This window comes from Terrapene carolina, unplaced genomic scaffold (genome assembly GCF_002925995.2).
Source record: "Terrapene carolina triunguis isolate 2854851 unplaced genomic scaffold, T_m_triunguis-2.0 Scaffold42, whole genome shotgun sequence".
NCBI lineage: Eukaryota > Metazoa > Chordata > Testudines > Emydidae > Terrapene > Terrapene triunguis.
In genome coordinates this window covers 38973356-39000824 of record NW_020664393.1, presented here as the reverse complement: position 1 = coordinate 39000824, position 27469 = coordinate 38973356, and the positions used below count along the sequence as shown (strand labels likewise).

At 39.7% G+C, this 27469-nt stretch overlaps 1 protein-coding gene across 2 annotated transcripts in view; it reads right to left on the bottom strand.

Annotated features, from left to right (window-relative positions):
- Positions 1–27469, bottom strand: part of KHDRBS2 (KH RNA binding domain containing, signal transduction associated 2) — a 600826-nt gene that overhangs the window by 7747 nt on the left and 565610 nt on the right. For both annotated transcript variants that reach the window (XM_026653013.2, XM_026653007.2), the window contains one exon: positions 19264–19322. In XM_026653013.2, the coding sequence (XP_026508798.1) occupies positions 19264–19322 (59 nt within the window). The remainder of the gene's footprint in view (positions 1–19263; positions 19323–27469) is intronic.

Genomic DNA, 27469 nt, shown 5'->3' with positions numbered 1-27469 from the left:
GTTCTCTCTGTTCGCCATTCTCTCGCTCACTGTCTCGCGACCCGCCAGCGAATTACCCTGACGGGCCACATGCGGCCCATGGGTCACAGGTTGCCCACCACTGCTCTATATAAACATGTGTCCTTCCCCTCCATACCTCATTCTAGGGTTTTTTTCCTCTCTCCCCTCCCTTTACTCCAATCCAAATGCCTTTCTTTTTTCTGTCCTTCAGAGACACAACAGGTAAATCCCACTGCAGGGAGAGCAGCACCTTTTCTCTCAATCAAGTTAATCCACCTAACACCCCATGAGATATGCATTATCTCCAGTTTACAGATCGGGAATAGGAAACAGAGAAGTGATATGCCTTGCTGTAAATCAAACAGTGAGTTAGAAGGAGATTTAGCATTAAGACTCACTCATTCCTGACTCCTGGTTCTGAGCCCATTTCACTAGACGATATTTCCTCTTGCAATGTTGCCCAAGTGTTGTACTAAATGTTGAATACATTTTAATATCACACCTACATGAGCATTAAATGTGTTTCAGCATCAGAGTTAATGCAATGAGATTTCTTTATCATAGGTCACTGTGATTGTCTCATTTAATGGCTAGCAAGTCTACAGCTTTGTGTTTGCCTCTGAGAAGGCAATAGGCATAAGATCTTGTGTCAGTAAAATAGATTGTGATCAGCAATCTAAGGATGTGAAACACACACAATTATGACAGAGCAATGGTACAAATGTACTAGCTCAGTCTCAAATGTATCAAACCAGTGATCTAATTTCAGTGCCTGCTCCAAGAAACTGGCAACTAGCCAAAGGTGGAAACACCAGTTAGTCAACAAGCAAGTATGCAGTGCTCTTTCATGTGGATCAGTGGCAAAATAACAAACATGGTATGTTCTGTATGAAAAGCACAGTATACTGCGCAGGTCATATATAAAGGTAAGAGCACACAAAATAGATCAGTTATCTTCGATCTACACTAAGCTTCATACAGCATTTCACTTAGGCTGAGTTCATATTATTTCATCAGTTGCATACTGTAAGTTTTGCCTTTCTTTCCCTTCTGGTTTACACTCAACTCTATACTCAATGTCCTACATTTCCATGACCTTCCTCCTGGCTAAGAAACCACTGCTCTCAAATTAGATGGGGGCCTCTTCCTTTCAGCTCGGGTCTCTGCAGTACTAACAGTTTTCATTTTATTTGTACTGTAGTTTATCCTTTAAATCCATATAAAGGGAAGTTATTAACAACCAAGGTTCACACTACAGTTATAGCTATGTTTTGAGGAATGTGGAGCTGCTCTGGTCAAGGTACTATAGAGCAATTCTGTATGATGGAGCAATTCTCATCCACCCTCCTTTATGATAGTAAGTGATTTTAAAGCAACCAAATGTTTCTGAGTGTTAAGAAAAACAAGCTGACCCACCATGTTGCCATTTTTCAAGGAACCTCAAATTTAAATTATTGATTTCACTATCAAAAATAAAAATAATGCCTGTGAAATGCCAGAAAAATCTGCATATTTTCATGTACTAGTAGCTTGAAATATTTGAGCAATCTTGGTAAACTATTCTACTTTGATTACATTGATTCATCCAGACCCAGCAAGGGTCAAAGATTTTCTTCTGATGGGCTCCACACCAACCATTGTTGTTTTATGTACATGATACTACATCACCTACTGCACAGAACTGCACAGCTTCCTGAACCCCAACAGATAGATTCTGTAACTGACAACAGCCTGGTGTTGGGTAGCTCAGGTAGGGATTGTGCCTCAAAAGACACAGTGTGCTGGGGGAGAATGCACAATGTCTCTCTGGATGCTGCAGCCAACTCTGTGCACCCTAACTAGCTCTGCTGGCCATAGCATTGCCATGGTCTCTCACCCACCTTGTCTCATTTAGGGTAGATCAGGCACTCAGGCATCAATTCCTACATTCTCTGGGGCATAGGGATTGTGATTGTCCCTGGTATTGGCATGGTTGGATGCATTTGAGGAAAATGCTTTTGCATTCTTGCCAACTCTGTGCATCTGCACAAGAGCCAGGGTGCACCTAGCCCCAATGTGGAGACCTCCTGAATGGACCATTCTGATTCATAAAGGTCAGTTTTTATTATTACAATTGCATGGTAGTACAACTGAAAATGAGACCCTTTTTGTGATTTCCTTACTGTAATAAAAAGGCATTTTCTAACAATAATGGCTTTATCTAGTTAATTTTATGTTCGGCTTTATTAAAAAAAGAATGCTAAAAACAATACTTTATCGAACAGGGAGCTCAGAAGCAGAATACTGAAGTGACTTATTTCTCCCACAGCTTTCACATACTCACCTACCTAGCTGCATCCCTGATCTGTTCTCTTTTTAATGGCTTCTTTTCTATGGGAGCCCACAAATGCTGCTACTTCTGAGAAGGAACAAGCTGCAGTTACCACCACAGAACATGAAATCTGGATTTGAAGCTAGATCTACTGGAATCGAGGGTTTTGATTCCGGCCCTTTCACATGTGTTCTGGTATATAGTAAATTTCAGAGTGAGGGTAATTTGACTTGAAGGCCATATAGCACTCAGCAGAGAGGCTAGCATGATCTCCATGACAGAATCACAAAGATAGCGGTCTGAAAAGGGAATGTGAGACAGGGGAGGCAGAAAACTTGGGGACATGTTTTGAGGATCACAAGAAGGGAGATGCTATTGAAGGACAGTGTGGAAGTATATACTGGAGGGGGTGAATAGAAAACTTACAGAGTCGAGGTTATGGAACAGAAGAATAGAGCTAGTCAGAGACGTTGCAGTGGGAGGGAAGGGACAAGAGAAGAGAAGAGTGAGCCTGAAATCTTTCTACAGTACAGATAAACTATGGAGATGTATCCAAACTTCTGAGTGCTCATGTGATCCTTACACGTGGGTGCTCTAATTTTTTTGAGGTTTGCACATCAACAAACTGCCTAAAAACACAGAGAGTTTCCATGGCAAGATATTATTACTTTCCAAATGTATCACTTGTCTCTTGTGATTAAGATGGAGGTGTCAGTTGTAATTCTACAGTTAAGGTTGCTTAGAGATTTGCAGCTAAAGCAGAATTTTCATTTGCTACTCTGCAGTGAATTTTCCAAAGTTAACATCTGTACAAAAGAGATTATAAGGGAATTTGTGATAAACGTTTCATGTAGTGTGGAGGAAGAATCTGCTCATTCAGAATATTTAAAGTCCATCATTTTTGAAATCTAATGTTTCTTTTGGTCTCTAGAACATAACTTAAGTGTCATACTCTAAATGAACTGAGGCTGAGGCACACAAGATTATCAAACTGCTTCCATTGTCTGATGCTGCTCCCTCTGTATCCTATGCCCAGCCTAGCTTCCCTTTGCACAGACATACTAATCCTCATGCTCTGTCTGCCTCCTTGGTTACCTAGCTACAGCCTGCTAGCCCCCATCCTTAACTACCTCTGGGCCTTGACTTCTCCATGGCTCACCATTCCAGTCTTCCTGAGACAAATTAAGCTACAGCAGTGTGAGTCCCAGTCTGATGGACCTGGTAAGATTTATTGGACCAGGCCTCCCGCCTGGTGGATTGAAGGAGAATTGGTCTGGAGAGCAGAGTAACAAGATTCATTTTTCAGGTGACTTTGCCCGGAAGCCTTCCCTATTCCCTGCCCAGGTGAAGGGCTGGGAAAGGCTGAGAGAGTGGAGAAACAGGGAAGCCTTCCGGGCAATATTTCCTGACAAGGGAAGCTTGTCGCTAAGCTACAAGGGCATCATCTCCATTTGAGGAACCTCAAGGTTCACCAGAGGAGAGCCTTGGTCCAACAGATCATAAAAGTTCAATCAAAGAGGAACTTCTGCTGCTACAGGTTTGGATGTCCAAGGGAGGCTGGGGCAGAGGGAAGAGCATGGATAAAAGGAAACACAGAGAAAGGATGAGGGGCGGCAAGAGCTATAGCCAGAGAACCAAAAAGGCAGGCAGGAGAGCAAGGCTAGGGACATGCACAGGCTGAAGAGCTGAACAGTGGGGCCAGACTATTAGCAGGGAGACCTGGGTAGCCCTTGTTACCCTTGGTTGCTGGCAACTCCTGCCCATCCTGATTCCATAACTTCCTGCACCATTGCCCAGCCTTTCTCCTCAGTCCCACCACTCAAGTCAATTCCTCCCTCCTTGTCCCCAAATCCCCATTCTGTTCTAATTTCCAGCTGTAATATTACACTGCTCTACAGTCAAAATGCTTCTGACATAAATGTAGTCAAACTTTACTAATTCTGGGTCACTGAGAACGAAAATGGTGCTTAAAATTGTTGATTGGCTCTAGTTTTCAAGATATGCTATTGGGTCAGTATATACAACCCTTGACTTGGGAATGGCGGAGGATAAGTGAGTTATAAAGGGAAGGGATCTCAATTTAAACCAGAAATGACTAAAATAAATCTTTGACTGGATCTATGAATAAATCTATGACTGGGTTTGCTTTTTAGGCAAAACAATGAATGATGCAATCTGAAGCTGATATTGCGTCATACATGATATGAATTGCATCATGTTATTCCTAGAAGTCATGGATGATGCAATCATAACGAAGCTTACATCACTCTGCCGGTTCCTGATGCATCAGAATCATTCTCACTTGAGTCAGACGAGGATGAAACTTCTGGTCCTGAACCATCAACGTCACAGGACCCACATTTTCTCCCATCCTCCTCCTCTGAACCACACCTCATAACACAAGGTGAACTGAATGACCTTGTCAGGGATTTGGAACTACCCAAGAGTAAGGCAGAGCTGTTGGGCTCCAGACTACAGCAGTGGAATCTCCTGGCAAGTGATGTTAGGGTTTCCATGTTCCGTGACCGTCAAAAGGATCTTGTCCCATTCTTCTTCATGGAAGGTGATCTTGTAGCCTGCAACAACATCGATGGTGTGATGGCAGCCCTCAACATCGTTCACGATCCAGATGAGTGGAGACTGTTCATTGATTCATCGAAGACGAGTCTTAAAGCTGTTTTACTGCATAATGGCAATGTTTTGCCATCAATTCCAGTTGGTCATGCAGTCCATATGAAGGAAACCTATGACAACATGAAACAACTTTTGAGGTGCATAAACTATGATCAACATCAGTGGTAGCTTTGTGGCGATTTGAAGGTTGTTGCTCTCTTGCTTGGTCTGCAGACTGGATACACAAAGTACTGCTGTTTTCTCTGCGAATGGGATAGTTGTGCAAGAGATTCCCACTACATCAAGAAAGATTGGCCACTCCGACAGTCATTGGAGCCTGGGAGGAAAAGTGTTCAGCATCCACCACTTGTTGAATCAAGGAAGATTTTGTTACCACCCTTACACATCAAGCTGGGTCTGATGAAGAACTTTGTCAAGGTCATTGACAAAACACAAGCAGCTTTCAAGTACCTCTGTGGAAAATTTCCAAGGTTAAGTGAAGCTAAGATAAAGGAAGGTGTCTTTGTTGGTCCTCAGATTCGTGAACTTCTTCGAGATGATGCATTTGACCATGCACTGTGTGGCAAGGAAAAGACGGCATGGAAAGCCTTCCAGTTAGTGGCAATAAATTTTCTCAGAAACAACAAGGCAGACAACTACAGGTTGTTGGTGGAAAACCTCCTCAAGGCATACAAAAGCCTTGGTTGCAACATGTCACTAAAGATACATTTTTTGCACTCTCATCTAGATTTTTTTCCACCGAACTGCGGAGCAGTGAGCGACGAGCACGGCGAGCGATTTCACCAGGACATTGCAACAACGGAGAAACGCTATCAGGGCAAATGGAGCCCATCAATGCTTGCAGACTATTGCTGGACAGTGACAAGAGATGCTCCATTTAATGAATACAAGAGACAAGCCAAGAAGCGCCGAGTAGACACTGAATAGGACTAAACTATGTACAGAATAGTTTTTTGCCTTTTGTTTCATAATAAATTTTATTTACATAACCCTTTTGCTGATTTTTAAAGTGTTACATAAACAGGACAGGGGAAATATTATCATGTAAAGCAACCATAAACACATGAAAAGACCTAGGTTTACAATTTATGATTAAAACTCTACTATCTACACAATATACATAGACATAAAATGTAAAAACTTAAATATCTTAGAAACAGTAGCCAATCAGTTGTTTTAATTGTCATATTTGAATTCAGCGCATCAAAATACATAATAAATAGCACATTTCATCTCTGAAGCAGACGAGTTCTCAAAAATTGTAGACCAGTGTTATCAATGCTACTAAAAGTCAGTGTTTAAAAGTTGAATGGAGGAAAGGAGACAGAGAGCATAAATGGAAGACATTGATAGGTCCAGGGGGAAGGGGCATGGAAGAGGGGTTACAGAAGACAGAGGGAATGGAGACCACAAGGGCAACAAAAGAATGAGATGGGAGCTTGAGGAGGTTTGGAAAGGGTCAAAGGAGGAAGCATAGAGGAGAATGCAGGATTTAGGGGTTAAGGCTGTGGGCTACAGAAGATGAGCAGGATTTCAGAATTGCGGGGGGAGAGGTACATGTTGCAGGGCTAAGAGGGAAATAAATTTCATTTTATTGATTATGAAAAAAATAAGGAAATTCCCCCACATACAACTTTGTTAACTGAGCATTGAGGTTGTTGAAGGAATTTCTTATTAACAAAATTACTAAAAATCACCAGATGAGATCATCTTAATAGTCACACCTCTCAACTCACATACATTACCAACCACACATCCCAATATACAACAAGATCTTCACCCCTACACAATCCCCTTTGCACTTCACTTCTATAAAAGGTCATTACTACCTAGAGGAAAATCTGAGGTGAGGTGAGAATTTAATGTTGTGTATCTGATTGTGTGTGGTTTTCAGAAACTGAATATGCATACTGTGGGTAGCAGGATAGAAATGTAAGAGAATTTGCTATAGTGCTGAGGAGTATGAGTGTATTTTGGCATAAGGCATGTGTATTGCATTGGGTGTGACTATTAGTGTTGTCTTAACTAATGATTTTCTTGATTTTTAGTGATTACACTGATGGGAACTCCATTTGATCAATTATATGAATGAGTTAATGATGTTTTCCTGTGGGAATGTGTATGAATTCATGAGCAGAGCCCTTTAAATTAAACTGGATACTTCTTTCAGTTTGCTGTAAGTTCAGTGTGAAACAATATTTGGAACCCACTATTAAATGGGAAACTCAAGTTAATTGTCATTATCACTAGCTGCCAGCATCCTTGGTTTGTGATCAATTGGCAATTAAGTATTAGTATTTCAGTACTGTTAGTGAAAATTCACATTGCCTCTTACCCATTATGTTCATTGGTTTTTGAATAAGCTTCCTGTATCTGCTAGAGACGTGGCTTCATTTATATATCGTCTCAGACACATGGTTAGGGATGATTTTGTGGTTAGTTGCTAGTATACTAGGCAGGAGAGGTATATTTTAGATCTATTGTTTCATTGCATGACTTATATTCAGAAATTTGATTTTAGTCTTGCTGGACATTATACCTGAAAATGAGCCTTAGTTTCTTTAAATTAACCCTTAGGATTTTATGACTCAAGCTCCTATTATTAGCTGCTAAGATGCAATCCTCAAATGTATCTACGAGCCTAAGTACCTCTGGGAGGGGGGGTGATGTAAGATACGCAACTTCAGCTACGGGAATAGCGTAGCTGAAGTTGACATATCTTATTTCGATTTAGCTCCTGTCCTCACGGGGATCACATGGGATCGACGGCTGCAGCTCCTCCGTCGACTCCGCTACCGCTGCTCGCCCTGGTGGAGTTACGGAGTCGACAGGAGCGCATTCGGGAATCGATATATCACGTCTAGACGAGACGCGATATATCAATCCCCGATAGATTGATCGCTACCCACCGATCCAGCGGGTAGTCTGGACGTACCCTGAGGATCTCAGGCTAAGTATGTACTCCCATAGCAAAGGGAAAATTATTTAAATAAAATTGTTGTTTTTATTTTGCGATTTAGTACCAAAGCAAGCTTAGGTGCATAGGACTTGTCATAGTGCAAGGTATGTGGTCCATCTAGTCCAGGATCCAGAAGGTTCAGGGTCTTAGATATTTGTTGTTTTAAGTCTCTACTACTGTACATATTGGAGATGTTCTTTTCTGCTTTTCACTCAGCATTTCAAAACTTTGTAATGGAATTTTCCAGCATCATGGCTAACCCTTCAGCAAACGCAAACGGTCAACAAATATAAGTGATTCAAAGGCAGATTGTTTTAAGACATAGAGCAAAACTGTGTTACAATAAAAGAAACATGTATTAATTGCATCTAATTTGCATATGAAGATGCTATTTTCTAATTCAAATTACAATTCTATTCATTGCTAATTACCAGCAATAATGGAGACATGAGCTAGCAATTTATTTAACTTCTCAATATTGCATGCACAGTTTTCTATACTGTTTTATTCTTCCAGGATCAATTTCTGCAAGACAGGTGGCCAGGAAGAGATAAAATTGAGCTCTGGTGTTTAGACAGTTAAAAAGTATATGATAGTGATTAAGATCATGGTTTAATTTGATTGCATGCAATATTGTTGTAGCCATGTTGATCCCAGGATATTAGAATGACATAGCAGGTGAGATCATATCTTTTATTGGACCAACTTCTGTTGATGAGAGAGACAAGCTTTTGAGCTTACACAGAGCTCCATCCAAATACCCCAAGAAAACCTGCTTCAATACAGAAATAACACCCATTCTGACTGAACACCCCTAGATGTTCCCTCTCACCCCACATTTGAACCCATATGGGGCATCATGAAACAACTACAACTCAGACTCAATGGGGATCCCATCATGAAAGAAATCTCTCCTGAACCCCATCTTCTGGCCTTCCAACAACCCTCCAATCTCTCCAACTTCATCATCAGAAGCAAGATCCCCACAGACCAGGACACACCAACTCAAAGCGGCCCCAGACTCTGCCAGAACAACAGATGCAAACCTTGCAGACATATCTCTACTGCTACAAGGATGAACACCCTCACAACACACCTTTCAAGATCCAAGGGTCCTACACATGCCTATCATAACATGTGGTGTACCTCATAGTAGGAAACATTATTCATCACCAATTTTAACAATCCTAGTCAAACAACTCGAAACAAGAAATATTTTTGTCAAAATCAAAGTTTGTCTGTGGATAACTTGCAAACAGAGAAAAGGGTGAAATACATCAAATAAATTAGTCTCTGCAAATACGTCACTCAGTTCCAGTATGGAACAGTGAAAATACTGAGAAAAGGCTGGATTTGGGTGATGTTATATGCATTGAGGCTCCAGTTTTTATCCATAAGTGATAGAACTTACTTTGTTGTGTTAAAACTTCTATAGTAACTATACAGATGCTGTTACATAAGTATGTTTATTAAAACATAAACTTAGATTACTTTGTCATATATAACTTGTAAAGGTTTCAGACCTTTATAAATAGCAGGAAATCTGTCATTAACAATGTGACACATCTGTTAAACTAAACTAAAATGTGTTGAGCTGAGATTTAATTGTAGCATCTTGTTACCATAGTTTAATGGCAATAATCATAATTTTCCTACAGTATGCTACAATGATAAGACACGCCATTAGCTGTGTTATTGTGAGATAAGTATGGACACAACAGCATGGGAGTGATTTTCTCTTCACCTTATTTCCAGAAGAAATGAGCTTTCTCTTAATGTGAGCTGGTACAATGTGATATGTTCAGTGACACTGTTGTCATGCCTGAAATAATGCAGATGTGTTATCACTGTATACACCACCATATTACAGGGATATTTTTTCTTAGTTTTTCAAAATATATAATTCCTAGAATGAAAGGCAGTAAAATACTTGGTGTGAAATACTACATATGATAAGAATAGTTGGCATGATTAACTTATTCTTATACTGTCATATAAAAATGATGTATAATTCAGGAATAATAGGAGAAACGGAAGGAGCATCTATAAATAAAAAATATTTTCTTTTCTTGTGATACATATTTTTATGCTGTACTAGCATAATATATGTAAGTGCAAGTGGTTTTGGATATACATTAAGTTCAAAGAATATGACAGGTTTAAACACAGAACTTTCCAAAGAATTATAACTTAATTAAAACAGGGATTTGACAAAATGACACTAACTTTAATGTCATCCCCGCAGTAGCCATCATATCTGAATTTAAAATGCTCTCACATTTCTTACAGAGTTTAAAAATCATAACCTTACAAGATATCATAAATCTCATCTGGAAGGTATATTTGCATTGGAGACAGCTAAGGTGACGCCACAAATGAAAAGATTTGAGGGAAAGCTGCAGAAAATCAAGGAAATTTTCATTACAGTACACTGTGTCGTACATAATGGGTTTTATAATACATAGGAGATAAGATATTATGGTGATTGGTAGAGTATAAAAACCTGAACAGAGTAGAAAAGAATAGAGGAAAGTAACTTTTGTTTGCTACCTCCACTATACATATGCAACATAAATCTAGAAAAAATGCTATACTGAACTTGAGGGAGAGACATGGAAACAGCCATAGTGGAGTGGATTCAAGATCCATCTAATCTGATATCCTCTCTCTGCCAGGGTCCATTACCATAAGCTTCAGAGGAAGGTGTAAGTAGAGAAATGTTGGATAACTTGACATTAGGTCTCATCCTGGTCTCTAATATTTAAAGACTGGTTTAAGCCTGAGGCATGCACTTTAATATCCGTTTGAAAACATTTATCATTAATTATCATTCTGGATATTCTTGATTTTCATATCAATGTTCAATCACGTTTTGGATCTTGCCAAGTCCTTGGCCTCAATGACTTCCTTTGACGATGACTCCCCCACACTCTACTTACATGTTGTTGAAAAAATATTTCGTATTGTTTTTGAATTTTCTACCTTTAAATCCCATTGAATATCTCATGTTATGAGACAGAGAAAACAGAATTTGCTGACCTGCCTTCTCTAAATCATTCATTATTTTGTGTTCTTTTATGATGTCCCCTCTTATTCATCTCCTTTCTAAGCACAGCTTAATGGTCTGCACAGGAGACTGGGAGCCAGGAACTCCTGCATTCTCATCCTAACTCTAATACTGACACAGTCTGTTATCTTACACATGTCATTTAACCTCTCTTCCTCAGTTTCTAGACAGCCATCATGGGAGTCCAAGAAACAGGGCATCCAGGAGTCTTAAGGCTTGTCTATATGACAAATGAGTGTGTGGCAAGGTGGGGGCGTAAATCTACAGTGCTCCAGCATGCAGCATACTAAATGGCTGTGTGGAGTCTGCTGCTGTGCAGTAAAAGTTCACTAGTGCACTTTCTGTACAGCTGTTTCAAAGATCAGTATGTAAAAGGGCATTGGAGAATCTTTAGCACACAGCCGTAGGGGCCACATGGACAGCAAGTGCGCCGCACACTGAAGCTCTGTAGATTTATGCCCCAGCTTGCTGCACACTAACTTGTCCTATAGACATGCCTTGAGTGGGAATTAGGTACTGAACACTAAATCTATCAGCAGAAGTGGCGGTTAATTAACATTCTGTAGCATATTCAAAAATATTGACCTACAAGTGTATAGGAAATTGCAAACAGGGGAGTTCTTGTGATATCAGGGTTTCTTAACCATAGTATGCTCCAGATAAAGAAATCCCATAGAAAGAAGCAACAACTGATACAAAGAATAGCTTTTCAATGTGCAAATTTCCCCCTAGAGCAGAGGGCTTGCACATAGGGTGACCAGATGTCCCAATTTTATAGGGACAGTCCCGATATTTGGGGCTTTTTCTTATATAGGTGCCAATTACCAGCACCCCCTGTCCCGATTTTCCACACTTGCTATCTGGTCACACTACTTGCACATTGCCCACATATTTTCAAGGTAGGATGCATGGCCATGGCAGGACCCTCCCTACTGGGCTGAACATCACCATGTAAGAACAAAGCACTGTAAATTAAGATTTAATTGTGATCCTATACTGGCTTGTGTAAGTGTAGGCAGAGTCTGGCTGGCATACAGGGCCTGTTTTAAGTATGCCCAGTTAACCATGAGTGTCCCAAGAACTCAAAATCAAATGAAAATGTTTTCTTTGATATACGGCTGTTTGCCATTCCAAAGATAATAAATTACTTAAGTGATGTTCAGTTTTTAAACTAGACAATATTCTAAATAATTAGGGCAAGATACTAGTGACAATCAGCACAGCTCTATTGACTCCAAGAGAGCTACACTGAATTACATCAGCTGAGTATCTTGCTTTTAGTCACCATCGAAGTTACAGCAATGAAGGGAAAGATCCCTGTGATCCACCTACTTACATTATCATACCTGCAATTTTCTAAAAAAATTATCACATTAGTTCACTTGATTTCCTGCCTTTGAACACTTAAATGAAGATAGACTGGAAAAACACAGTGGCAAAACCCTCGGCAACACAAGCTAATTTAATTTCAGGGTCAATGAATGACAATATCTGCATTATTGTTGGACTTGACTATGATTATTAGAACAAACTCATCATCTTTACAAAACAAATGCTAACAAATGCTAACAATTGATATTTTCTTTCAAAATTTACAAAATATTTGTCTCTGTGCCGTGAAACATGAGGTCAGTATGATTTCTATGTGGCTTCATTTTCTTTTGATAATGCAATAGATTAATCAATTGCGGGCTTTATTTTCACACTGGGATAGTAATCACTCAAGCATCTCAATGCAAATGGGAATGCTCATGTTCTCTAATGGAGTTGAAGTGAGATATCCAAATAGCCTGATTTAAAGTACAGAATTCATATTTTTCCTTATCCCATACATATTTTCTTTTCACCTCATATTTCAGATCTATATATTCATTTTTTACTCTTCCTTGTTCAGCACGAGCTGTCTCCTTTACTTCAAATAAAGAATGAACATGTAATTAACTGTTCCTGTATCCTGCAAGTGCTGATTTGGTATATAAACAATGAGTTTGCATGGGAATAGAATACTGCTGTCCATTTTAGCTGTCAGCCATACAAACATTTGGTTACACAGTGTTGCCTCTACAGAACTTCGCGTAGCCAAACTAATCACACTTTAAAGCTCTCTTAATGAATTATTGGCTGGGTAATCTTTACAAAAATAGACAGTCAAATCATCTTGGCAGTATTCTGGAACTTTGATGTCTTACATCCAAAAGAATTATATTAAGCATTTACATTCTCATTGTTTAATTAAAAATGGAATAATCCTAAAATTAAACAACCAGTTCTTTACACATGAACACTTAAAGCTAAATTGCAGTGGAAACAAAGCAGAATTATATGGCAACTTGAGCAAATGTGCACACACAAAAATACAAATATCCTGAATAATTTTATTGTAATGAATACCTAAGTAGTTTTCATTTACTCTAATGTGTTACTATACCAAGAAAGTGTCTTTGATACTTGGTCCAAAATGAATGTGACCCCATGTGACAAAGATGTTAAGGGCTAGGTGGTGAGCAGCTCCATGCAGATGTGTAACAGCGTGGATGGGGAGGCAACACACTTCTCCCTTACTCCCCAGTACTCCTACAAAGAGGGCAATCACCATTATAATGTCCTGGGGACTTTCTTTCCAGATTCCTATCCAGGACTGTCAAACAATTAAAGATGAAACTACCCCCAGAAAATGCACCCCAGGTTTTCTGATTAATCCAGCTAGAGGGACAGGATTCTGGGCTATAAGTCAGTGCTTATGCAGTTTGGACATGATCAGTAAGGTTCACAGGTATAAGATGTATCTCCATATCATGTCTCAGTGCTTTGATTGATTTAGTGGCCACCCTTTAGGGCAAAATAACAAGAATCGCAAAGGGAGAGAAAGGAGGAGCACAGGCTGCAGTAGTGGCTTTTCCCAGGACAGCATGACTGTCTCTGCTATAGTTATTCTGATTATGCTACTTCATTTTAAACCATACATTTTACTTTACTATGCTTATAATAAAACAAGTCATTAACTTCATGTTTTTGCCAGACACCTTCCTGAAGGGCAACAGCACTAGAGGGGAAAATGCAAAATTATGTAATTATGGAAAACAATGGGTACACATGGAAATAGCATTTATTTATAAATTAATCCACTTGCATGAAGTTCATTATAAAATATGAGCATCTGTATAAAGTTAAAAAGACTCTGTCACCCTGGTTTATGCTCCCAAATTTAGGATCCAATCCTGCAAGTGCTGAGCACCTCCAGCTGGGTAATGAGTGCCTTAAACACTTATGGAAGTTAGTGGGAGGTGAAAGCACTCAGCATTTTGTGAAATGCATTCAGTAATTTGAGGGACTGAGCACTTAGTTTTCCCCCCAAATCTTTGCTTGTTACTTTTATGGAAAGGCCCAATATATTTAAGTGAAAGGATTTCATCAGCATCAACTCCACAGTCAATCCAAAGAAGAGGAAGGGAAGCTCCCTAGAGAGAGAGAGAGAGACTGACAGTGGGAAAAGTTCTTCTTACATCACCTTTGGAATTTAATGGGATAATATATCCCTGCTATCACTTTATAGAGGATGGTAAAAAAAACCCAACAACCTAAACTAAGACTATCATCATCTATTCAAGTCTATAGTTTAAAGTGATTTCTGTAAAACTTGATTGTTCTATTCCTGCTCAGTTCCACAGGACTTTTCCATTCAGGCACATACTCTTTTCTATTTCAGTATTTTGCTTAAACGTGCTCCCTTAATGCTTGCAACCGAAACAGACAGTGCTGAATAAATTGAAAGAAGGAGCAACATCCAGCCTCCAAATCCAGGCTCTTCTAGAGGGCAGAGGAGAACCTATATTAGCCTACTCCAGGAGGATGGAAAGGGTCCTGCTGTCCAGGAGCTCAGCTAGAAAGTTAAGAATTCAATGCTAAGAGCTCTTATCGGGGGGACAAAGTGGTGCTCTAATGTTCTTACAGTACTTTGAAAATCTAGAGTCCCTATACTACATATAAGTGCTATATAGTAATATTGTTATTATTTGCTGGAATTTACATAGTGAGACTGAAGAATGAGAGGATTCTCATTGTGAGGCTCAACGGCCATCCCCTGGAAAATTGACTAGGAAGTGAGATTGTAAAATGCTATGTGGGAGGAAGTATAGAGTGGAGGAAAGGTATAGAGGCTGATAGGGAAAACTTAAGAAATCAGGAATCACATGGGCAGGGATGGGTAATCCAGGGGAAAAGACATGTCTTGATGATGTTTACAAGGGATGACAAGGAAAGTGGGATGGGCTGTGAAGGGGCAAGGAAATGGAGATTTTTCTAGGGGTTTTGAAGGGAGAAAAGGAATTAGGCATTATGGCTGGGGATCACGATTTGTCTATGTGGTGGTCTTAATCATGGTAGGGGGGAAATTTAGTGTTACAAAGGAGTGGGCTAGAGGGATAGTAGGGAATGGAATAGATATATTTTTGGAGGCACAAGAAGACATGAAACTATTACTAGTTGCTGAGCTGGGGTGAGAGAGAGAGAGAAATAGTCTTGACTTGTGTGAGGTTCTGGAAATACAGGGGAGGCTGAATTCACACAGTATTGGGGATTAGGAAGTTTACACAAACAGGGATAGAGAATTGAGATTTACTGGACAATGAAGGGTAGAAGTTATGTAAGGATAGAGAATGAGGTGGAGCCTCACTGCTTGTGGATGGGGTGGGAAGTATTTGAAATAATTGGGTGAGGAGAAGAGATATAGTGTGTGCACCAGAGAACAATAATAAAAAAAGATAAATGCAGAATACACATACACCGAGATTAACACAATCCATTTAAAGCTTTGTTTCTTTAAGAAGAAGAAAAAAGAGTGCACACATAGGTTAACAGAGTGGTTTATGAGTAATATTATGAACATGCTAGTGCATGTGAACCAGCAGGAACCAGGATATAGATTAAAATGCTCCCCATTTTTAGGGGAAAAAAGTTGAAAAATTGGAAAATGATTTCTCTGTTTTAAGTTTCTAGCATGTTGTTAGTAAAACAGGTATAATAAGTAAAAGAGACTGGAGCAGAATTAGGAGCAGGGCAGCAGCAAGAGCAGGGCTGGAGCCCGACTAGGAACAGGGCTGGAGCAGGAGCAAGGCTGGAGCAGGGCTAGGAACAGGGCTGGAGCAGGCTAAGGCGTGAGGAGTCTATTGCCACCATTTGGCAGGAGAGAGTTCCAAGTCCTGGAGTGACATTGAGCACACCGAGCAGCTCTTCCTCCTGTGGGGCTTATATACCTGGTCTGGGAGTCACACAACTTGCTCCTGGCTTGTGGGTTGGCTGGAGCCTAGCACAGGAGTGACTCATAATCTTACAATAGTGATCTTATATGAGCAAGTTATAAACCTTAACTAATTAGCCTTTTCAACACCCTGTATAGGACAACAAGTACTATCATCCTCATTTTACAGACCAAGGAATGGCAGTAGAGTGGTGTAAATCACTTTCCCAAATCTACAGAGAAAGTCAGTTTCAGGAACAGGTTAAGAACTCAGGAGTAGCTGGCTCTCAATCCTGGGCTCACATCATGCTTCTCTGGGTAACTCAACCCTTTAGCACAGTGGTACCCAAACTTTTCCTGTTGTGCCCTCTCCTTACCAGTAATGGAATGTGTCCACACACCCCTCCATTACTGCACAGTTGGCTCAGTAGGAGAGCTTGGGCTGAATGTGGAGTTGGGGGCAAAACTGGGGAGTGGGGAGGAGCTGGGACTAGAGGCAGAGCTGGCCTGGGGACAGAGAGGGAATGAGGGCAGAGCTGGGCTGGGAGCAAAGCAGGGAGCGGAGTGGGGCTGAGGCTGGGACCAGAGCTGGGCTGAGGGTGAAGCAGGAGGCAGAGCAGAGCTGTCACTGGGGCTGGGGGCAGAGTGGGGCTGGGTGGCACTTCCTCCCTGCCCGCCCTGGGGGCTAGCCTGGCTACACACCCTCCCGAACATTCCTCCTGCCCCCCATAGTTAGGGGACCACTGCTTTTGCAGCATTTTTGGAAGAGATTGTATTCTTTTTACTCAAGATGATAAGAGCAAAAAAATACACAAAAGAAACAAAACCAAGGGTAACTGAAGCGCACACATACATATGAATACACTAATATTATTACTTGTTTAGCACTGAAAATGTACTTGACTGCACATTGTATAAAGCACATGTATCACAAATACTGATTACATACAAAAATAAGTTATTTCTGATTATGCAATGCAATTATTTTGACAATGTCCCTTAAGAAACCATGATTTCAGTACAAATACAAAGGAAACTGCAACTTTGCATTGCCCTAAAATTTGCTTCACAGCTGCATGAATAAAATTATCATGCGCTTGGAATTTTCATTTCCAGCATCATTCTCTTGTCTTGTTGTGAGTTTTGGAAAACACCATATACATTATGACAGTTAATAACAAATAATACATCAAATGTTATACTTTGAACATATTGGGCCACACCCTCAATTGGTGAGAATCAGCATGGCTCCGTTGACTTAATTCAAATTATGCTGATATATACCATCTGAGATCAGGCTCAGATCTTCCAACTGAGTGTAAAAAACTACTGCAAAACATTCAAGAGAAATAGAAGGAATGGATTTCAATGCACCATCTAAAGTAATATTTTAATGCCTGATTCTGGACCAGAAACACAGCCCAGGTAAATGGGCCATGCACCGTGGAGTTCAGTGGGCAAGGTGGGAATGAATCCTTCTTCTAGGTCACAATGCTACAGCAAAGCTGCTGTGGCACTGCTACTGTAGTCTGAGAGGGGATGTAGCAAGCCCCGTGGCTGTCCCCTGTCCATCTCTCTGGGGAGTGTCATAAATATAAAGAAAAGGGTAGCATAAAATCCCTCCTTGGCAGCTGTACCGAATTGCTTTATCTGTAAGGGGTTAAGTAGCTCAAATCACTTAGTTGGCACCTGACCAGAAGGACTAATGGGGAAAGAAGATACTTTCAAATTGGGGGGGGAGAGGATTTGTTTGTGGCTCTCTTTGTTTGTTCCCTCTCTGGACCGAGGGAGAGACCAAGCAGGTACAACATCTCCTGAAAACATACCTGGAATGATCCATTGAAAATTACAGAAATTGTAAGTAAGGCAAGGAAACGCATTAGGTTATCTTTTGTTTTGGCTTGTGAATTTTCCTATGCTACAAAGGTTGTTTTATTCCTGTTTTTGTAACTGTGAAGCTGAGCCCAGTGGGGAATCCTCTGTGTTTTAAATCTTTTACCTTCCATCCTGATTTTGCAGGTGTGATACTTTTACTTTTTTCTTTATAATAAAGTTCTTCTTTTAAGAACCTGATTGATTTTAGTGTCCTGAAGATAAAGGGTCTGGTCTGCACTCACATTGCTAACCGATTGGTTGGTATATTATTCTCAGGCCTCCCTGGGAGAGGGGAGGATATTTTGGGGGGATAAGGATGCCAAGTGATCCTCCCCTGAATTTTTGTGTAAATCACTTGGTGGTGGCAGCAATATTGTCCAAGGGCAAGGAAAGGAATTTGTGCCTTGGGGAAGTTGTTAACCTAAGCTGGTAGAATATAAGCTTAAGGGGTCTTTCATGCGGGTCCCCACATCTGTACCCCAGAGTTCAGGGTGTGTGGGGGAACCCTGACAGGGAGCTTTTCTCATTATTTGTGCAGTCATGGAGCCATCAGAACTACCACAAACTTTCCAGGTGCACTGGGGAAGAGGGAACCCTTTTGGAGCAAAGCTGTCCTTTCTCCTCACATCCTCTTCCCCCATGCAGTGGAACCAGTTCCAGTGTGTTCAGGTATTCTATGACTGTGAAGTTTGGAGCAAGATTTGATCCATAGAAAGTTAAAAATTACATGGCATTTTGCAATAAAGTATTTTAGGACTCTGGATTTTAATTGGAGTTGTTGGTACTATCATTCCAATAATAAAAAAATCTTTTTGACTACGTTATACTTGTTGCTTGAAATAATGGATATGACAGCAGGAGAGACACAGTATTGTTGTCACATCAATAAGACTGACAACTGACACTGTGAAATATACTCAGGCGCTAATCAGCATGCTCACTGTTGCTGTTAAAACTGATCTATGTGATTAATTGCCTTTGAAATTTTGATCAAAATTGATCTGTCCAATTTTCTGGTCCTAGTTCCATAAGTCAAATCTCACCCTAGAATTACACAAATCAATTTAGTCTGGGCTTCTGTAAAAGCAGAGCAAAAAAGAAGGTAGAAGTAATTTTGGAGCTGTCAGTGACTGATTGGTTTTTTGATTTCACACTTTTACTAAAGATAGAACAGGCCTTACCGTAGCTGTCATAAGCGTCTTCACTTGTTCCATGACCATAATCATAATATTCAGGCACACTGCAATAGATCCAGACAGCAAGAAATGTTACTATAATCAGAAGGAATCAACACAAAAGCTTAGATAGTAAACAAAAGTTAAAATGTTATTACCTTTATATGCAAGCATAACACAGTCAAATGACACTAGAATCAGTGCAAATATAAGATAGAGAGGACATATTATATTTTTTATTTTCATTTATTATCTACTAATTTTAAAATAAGATCATTCCAAAAATGTGTAAACATAGGAATTATTTTTCAAAGATGTGGCAGAAGGTTAGGGATAGAAATTCAATTCACAAGAACAAGGTGCAGTCTTATAATATCCTGCCCTAGGGTTTCCTTGTGGTTACAAGTTCATTAGAGCTTCATCTCAGAACAAGTACACAGCCCTCTGAGATCTCAGTAGGCCTTGTCCTTTTAATCCTTCCCTAAAGATTGAGGCCCTCCATTGACCAGGAGTCCTGTTCGTTTGCTAGATCAAAAAGGGAGCCTTAGGTTAGAATAAACTCAGGATTTTTAATCAAAAAGTCTTCTCTTTGTCCCCTGGAGAATCCAGTTTGAACTAGTATATGCATGTCTCCCCAAGGCTAATAACTGAGGAAGTTTATTAGCATCCCCCCTCCTTATCAGAGAAGTACATACAATGCCACAACACCACATGCACAACTGCATTTTTAAAACACTGTACCTAAAAGTTGTTAACCTAATTCAGTATGGTTTAACTTAACCCAATAAAGCTTATCTTAATTCTATAAGGTTTGTTCAGGATATTACAGGATATTATCAGTCTGTCGCAGCCTTTTGTACTGAACCTGAAGATGCTTGTGTTTACTGAGGACTTTGGCAGTTTATTCCATTTTTCAATTACACTTCCTGCAAGGCTGGTCTGCCTACATTCCTTACAAAGTGAAGGGCTGATTATCCACAGCCTTATGGGTTTCTATGACTTTCCGTGATCTCCGTGAATTTTGCAGCCCTGGTGTGGCTGACCCCAGGACCACCCCAGCAGCTGGGGAAGACCCGGGGCCAGTCACACTGGCCACTGCTCTGGCAGCCCCAGGCAACTGGTCCCCGGCGCTGCCCTGGAGCAGTGGTCCGGGACTAGCAGCAGTGGCAGTGGGGCCCCGCCTGGATCAGCAGCGGTGGCAACAAGGCCCCAGGTCACCTCCCGCCTGGACCTGCGGTGGCAGTGGGAGGGGCCCGGACTGCCCCCACCAGAGCAGCGGCGGAGCCATGGGCTGCCCCCCCCCAGCAGGCCGCCCACCCGCACACGGCAGTGACCCCAGGCCACTCTCCTCCCAGCAGAAGTGTTGCCCCGCGCTGCCCTCCCCAGCAGCAGTCTTCAGGAGCATCCCCCTCCCAGCAGGTAAGACTTAGTCACAGGTATTTTTAGCAAAAGTCATGGACAGGTCACAGGGCTGTGACTTTTTGTTTAATGCCCGTGACCTGTCCATGACTTTTACTAAAAATACTCATAACTAAAACATAGCCTTAATGTTAGGCAGCGATTTGTACCAGTGCGAAGTAAGTGTAAAATATTAATAAATAAATAGTAGAATTTTTTTTTACCTAGTTTGCACAGATGTAAATGAATATACAAAGTGCAAGGAAGTGGAAAATCAGAGCTAGTTTCAAAACTACTGCTTGCCAGTTATTTGTTTATTGATCAACAGTGATCATGTATAGTCATAACAATAGGTTATCAAAAAATGAAGAGGCCATTTTAGATTATTGTTGCATGCTGCTAATTAACGATCTGCAGCTATTGTCTGTAATGGGTACCAGCATATCTGTGAAGCAAAGATGGTGAGCCATGTTAACATGGAGATTGAATTAATCACATTTTAGCTTTACTATTATTATTATTTATAATTTGTTTTCCAGTAACACCCTACGTGCCCCAAAATCAGGACCAAAGTCCCAGTTTGCTAGGCACTGCACAAATATAATAATAAAAGGCAGCCAGGCACTGCCAAGGAAAGCTTACAATTTATCTATATTACTGAATTGTATTTCCCCCACCCTCAGTGAACTAAATAAAAAATATAATATGTTTCCTGTTAATTTTTTGGTTTGTTTGTTTTATTTGACCTTTTTAATTAAAGGCTCCATCTGACAGGCTCTCACAAAGATACCAAAATTTCCATGGTCACCTCAACATTGCGTTATTACTTTGGCTATTTTCCAGGAGCTTTAAAAAAAATATTGGTTAACATTTGAAGCAGAGACATATTTAACACTGCAGAAAAAAATCTTATAAAGATAATAGAGTTGGGCAAATAATTTGTAACAATTATTTGCTTAGACACAATTTTACCATTGCTGTAGACAAATATTGGATTTTGAATTTCTTGAATGCAATTCTTATTCATAATTCTTCCTGGAATAATTCCTAAGAAAAATTCATGTACTATAGCTCTCTTGAGAACATTCATTGCAAGTATTTGATATTTGACATTGAATCTGTTTCGAACAAACATGTTTGTTCCCTGACTGGCTAGGTAAAAAATTTTATAATCAGGTTTCCAATGCAAATACTAATGATTTTTTTAATTAAAAGTACATTTTCTATAAATATTCTGTAATATTTCCTAAAAAGTCACTGTTTCAGCAAGCAGTTTTTCAAGTGCTCAAATACCGCATTGACATGGCCATATAAGCACTTAGGACTGATGCTAAATATTCTAGAGCTGACCAGGCACAATATATCTAATATTCTATTGAACATACTAGCCATGCTATATGTTTCTAGTGATTTCATTGGAAAGTTAAATGGAATCATGAGAGCAAAACGAGTGCAGTAAAGCAGGGGTTAAATAATCAGTCTTATCATATTCAAACTTCCTACAGTTTAGACCAAAAATATGCTCAAAACATAGAGCTGACATGTCAGATATGACAAATAGTATGAAAAATCACATGTAATGTGATTTAAAACAGCATAATTTTGACCTATTGACTGCATTTCTGGGGAAGAGGATGGGAATGGTGATCGAATAGCAGAGTTAGGAAAAAACAAAACAAACAAAAACAAAAAAATCACCTCTTGCAATCTCCAGCCAATTGAAATAAATCACTTCCCCCCAATTCATTGTATAAAACAAGTGACTCTAATCCATACACTTTGGAAATTTTGTTACAAGGCAGACCACATTGATGCAAATTACTTAGGTATTGGAAGCATAAATATAGTTAGCTAGAAAGACTTGTATGTAATAAGATGGGCTGATATTGCCGACACATATGGAAAAGGTGAGATGATGTTGCCTGTGTCCATGTGGACTGAATATAACTGTATAACTATGGTTATACATGATTTGGAACTTTCCTTGTTTTCTTGGATATGTCCATTTCTAGAACAGCACGTTGCCTGACCTGGGACCAGTCTCCTGATGTGCTCCACTTACTCTTTCTTCTCCCCTTGTTTCTAATTGTCTCCATAAGATTGTAAGTATGCACAATGTAAGACTGCAAGTATGAACAGTACAGGAAACCACTCTACTGTATTTATCTTATTCTTATACTTATGTATATTGATTTTTCTATTATTTCAATTATATTTGTTTGAATTAACAAAAGCTTATGAAGTTTGTGTGTGTGCTTCACCAATTTTATCATCTTGATTAACTCCAACTAGTCACCTGAGGAATGACCTTGTATTTGTGACAAGTGCATGGTGCATCCCAATAAAAAAATATAATTCTAATAATTGATCAGGCTACAACATATATTTGTAAAAAGTCATTCTCTAGTAACAATATTGAAAAAACCTGGACTGTAAAAAAACTGGCTTTATATATTTAGGGCTTTTAAAAGACACTATCACACTACAGATAAATATAATTCAACCATATTATGTTGATCGGTAGCAGATCTCAGTAAATAATCAGCAAATGAATTCAGCATAAACAAAACTTGGTTATTTAATTTTAGAGTTCCATGACATCCCATAATTTAGAAACTACAGTGCTCATGAGTTCTAGAAACACCACATTTTCTTGGTGGTGTTAATTGGAAACAACACACCATTATCTGTGATTAGCATTCATTACTCTTCAAGCAACACAAGGTGTAATTTTCTTAAGTACATGCACCTACCTGAAAGCAGGAAGTAATCATATCTGTTTTAGAAAATATATTAACTCATTACCAATCTTTCACATCAAACTCCTACATTTTTAAGCACTGCACAGTATTTTAGCCACAGGGCTTCCAAATCACAATGGGCTTGATTTTCCAACCCTTAGATGTTAACATCAATGGTCCTACTTGCGAGAGAAGTAGCATATATGAGGATACAGACCTTCATGAAGGTTTCATTATTTTTATTTCTTAAATGGGTTCTCATCTTAGGAGGTTTTAAAGTAATTTTTCTCTATCAAGATGAAAACTTTCAAAGATAAGCTTTTTGACTTATGGACTAGTTCCTAAATATAAAAATGCCTAAATTGTCTTGTTTGTAAGAAGTATGTTGACATCTGATCATAAGATGTTCATGTTTATTTTTAATTTTGCTGATGGATGAATATTGAGGGTCTGGCTGTCGCTAAATCTTTTCAAGTAGTTATTTTTATAGGGTCAAACTTTCTTTAAACTGATGACATAATGTCACCTCAAGACCTTTTCTCTAAAGTAAAGCTGTGTCACCTTCCTTAAAACTGGCAAACACTGATTTTTTTTAAGTTTCTGAGATAAGTCGGCCTTTTCCAAGTAAATTTGAGCTAAAGATGATTTAATCCTAACCTGATTGAATCAAGTTGCATGGCTCCAAGGTAAACCTCACATTTGATTTGTCTGAAGACCTAAACTGCTAAATGAGAGTTATCCAACTTCTGCATATCAGAGTGTTCTATTAAGGCCTGCATTATAATATCTTTGCTGGGAGTGGGAAAGTAAAGGGTTAGCCACAACTCAAGAACTGAAATCTAAGGAGGAAGCTTTTAATTGGCTCTGAGATTGTGGTTCGGACATTAAATAATAATCTTGTTTCAGTAACAATACATTAAACCAGTTCCAAGTTATAGTTTTGATTGACTTGGGTGATCTTTAGTTGGGATTTATAACCAAACAGATAGGCACCTCTTTAGATCCCTTTTTAACATTTAATAACAGGGTTGATTATTTCTTGTATTAATCTGATGTTTTAACTAAATTGGTAATTTATTCCAGCGCTTAGACTAACTTGTTGCTTTGACTCTGTTGCTCTTAATTTGATGGCTGTATTGTTTTAGTTTCTCATGAATCCATACTTTATTGATAATATGGGTCAGCCACTCTAGGACAGAATCCATGCCATGCTCGATCAGCTAAGCAGCATGGCCACTGTTTAGCTTACAGGCTGCACTTTGAACCTCCTCCACAGTGACATCCTCTACATTATATGGAGGTGTGGTCACTGGACTCTTTGCATCCTCCAGGTGCTGCAGTTAAGAAGGTCCTGAAAGTGTTCTTTCCATCTTCTCTGACACCCTGCCTTGGTGTTTTGCATGCTACCACTTTCTAGTGTTTTGTGGGTTCACCCATCATTCCCATATTAAGTCCATGCAGGTATGTTCTTCCTTTGAAACCAGTGTCAGAAACATGGAGTCTGGTTGCAGCACAAAGCTCAAGCAGTTGCTCACAAGTATTGTTTGTGGTCGCATCCATAAAAAATGCCCAACACTTTCCAGCCAAGCTGTTTGAGCATCCCAGGGTGGCATTGGCATTGGATAATAACAATAATGTCATGAGTGGAGTCTTTGCTGATGATGTCATACATGGCTCATGCATATTGTTCCTTGTCCTCCTCATTGGTAAGATTAATCAGTGCATAAGCAGTGATGACGATGATGATGTTGCGATGTCTAATGAGAAAGTCTTGCCACCACAATACATCTAGAGATGGGAGTGAAGCTTTTGAGGGCTTTACAAGTGTTCCTTGACAAAGCCAAGGCAACATCACCAAGGCAAATGTGGCCACTACCTTCCTCATTGGGGCCTGACCATAGGAAAATGATAGCCAGTAATAATTGGCTCATCCCTGCCACTTCAATGGGTCTTGCAGAGTCCTATCATGAAATGATGTATTGCTTCAATCCAAATGACAAAGTGGTAGGAGATCCAATGGTTTTCACGGTATGTTCCAAACAGATAAGCCACCTTGAATCAGCAATGTTATAGGAGTGGTTCTGAAATCTGGGCTACCATAGAGGTGCAAATGCACCAGATGGATGCTTTCAACATGAACCAGCAACAATCTATTGAAGGCATATGGTAGTTTCATCGTGTTACGAACAAGGATGTCAGGCGTCAGACCAACCAGCCTCCAATATCTTCTGAAGTGACTCAACACCAGCTCAGGTGGCTTGACCATCTGCTCTGTATGCGGGAGTCCATACCACCCCACCAGCTTTATGTCTTCAACCCAACAAAATCTGGATGGAGAAGACCTCGCAGACAGCCTAGCACATCCTGGAAGGATGTCAAAGCTTCTAACCTTGCCTGCCCCAGGCTTAATATAGAGCAAGCCACAACATTGGCAGGAGACTGGGCTATCTGGGAATGGGTGATAAGAAACATGCACTTTATGTTCCACAAGAAGGAGAATTAATGATGACTGAATGAATGATTGATTTAGTCTAAGTTTAGTTTAAGAGTATTAATGATAGCTTAGCTTTGGTGACATGCTTTCTTGATTTTATTTTTGTTTTTTTAATAGTTTTAATAAAGGCCCTGAAGTTCAGAGCCTGTTATGGAATTTCTTCACTTCCTCTCTCAGAAATAACAAAGTAAATCTCCCCTTGCTTATCATTTTGATTAAATTATCTTAGGTATAGTTTCAGTGGAATATGGTATTCTTCACTTCCAGTTTGCTATCAGTGGGTGGGTACCTTCCATAGATTGATGAAGTCCAGATATAGATTGAGTTCAGGCCAATGAGAGACAGAGAGACATGTCACAGGCAGATACTTTTAAAAGTTTTCCATGTGTAATTTAAATGCTTAATTGTGAATTCATAAAACTTACAATTAAACTTTAAATTAAATAGTAATTTGTAAGAGTGACCATGGGTAATCATTAACACCCATATGGCACAATGTTTTAACATAGAAAATGAAAGGTAGCTGAGTGCATTTCAAAGTAATTCTTCAACATTCTGCTGAGAATATAAAAACATAATATGACTTTTTTTCTGGAGACGTAACATGGGGCAGAAACTTGGTGTAAAATGACATGGCTCCAATGACTTCAACTGAGCTACAACCATTTACACGAGTTGAGGATCTGGTCCATACTGTACAATAGTACTTTCACTTGCCTAGCATCTTCCATAAGGGGACTTCAAAAGGTGGGTAAGGGAAAAGTACATAATAATTCTGTTTCTCTAAAGATATTGCCAAATTCTTGCTTCTAGTTTTCATGTCACTTGTGAGTTGTGCAGCAAACTCTCCCAGCTCTTAAGGTTTTTGAACTAATGAAGCACTTGTAGGCTAACTTGAGGGTACTATCCTACTGAGCTTGTTCCAACATCAGGTAACTCAGTGGCCCAGAACAATCTATTCATTTCCTTTGCAACCATGATCAATGAAGGAGCTATCCAATGGCTCCAATTCAAGCAGCTTCAGCTTCTAATGCTGCTGTCTCTATTGGGGATTGGGTATCATTAGGGGTATGTGTACACTGCAGCTGCGGGGGACAATTTCCAACTCAGGTAGATGTATCCATGCTAGATTTGATTGAGCTGGCCTGCTAAAGATAGCAGTGTAGACATGGCTGCATTGGTGGTGGCATGGGCCTACTGTCCTAGTACATATCCATGGGGTTAGATAGGATTGAATTTGGGCAGCTAGCCCATATATCTGTGGCCCCACTACTATTTTTAGCACGCTAGCTTGATCAAAACTAGTGCAAGTATGCCTACCTGAACGGTAAATTACTTTCCTGACTGCAGTGTAGACGTACTGTTTCTATTAATGTCCCCTGACTTCTCTTTTGCTTTCCTAAACCCAAAATGCTTAATCTCTTAATTTCTGCATGTCTCTTAAAATTATTATTATTTGTTTCTGGTCTTTCCACAGGTTGTTTCATTTACAGAGATAAGACAGCATCAATTTTCTGTTTGCTAGCCTCCGACACAATCTGGACTCCCAGCAAAAAAGAAAGAGTCCGTGGCCCGCATC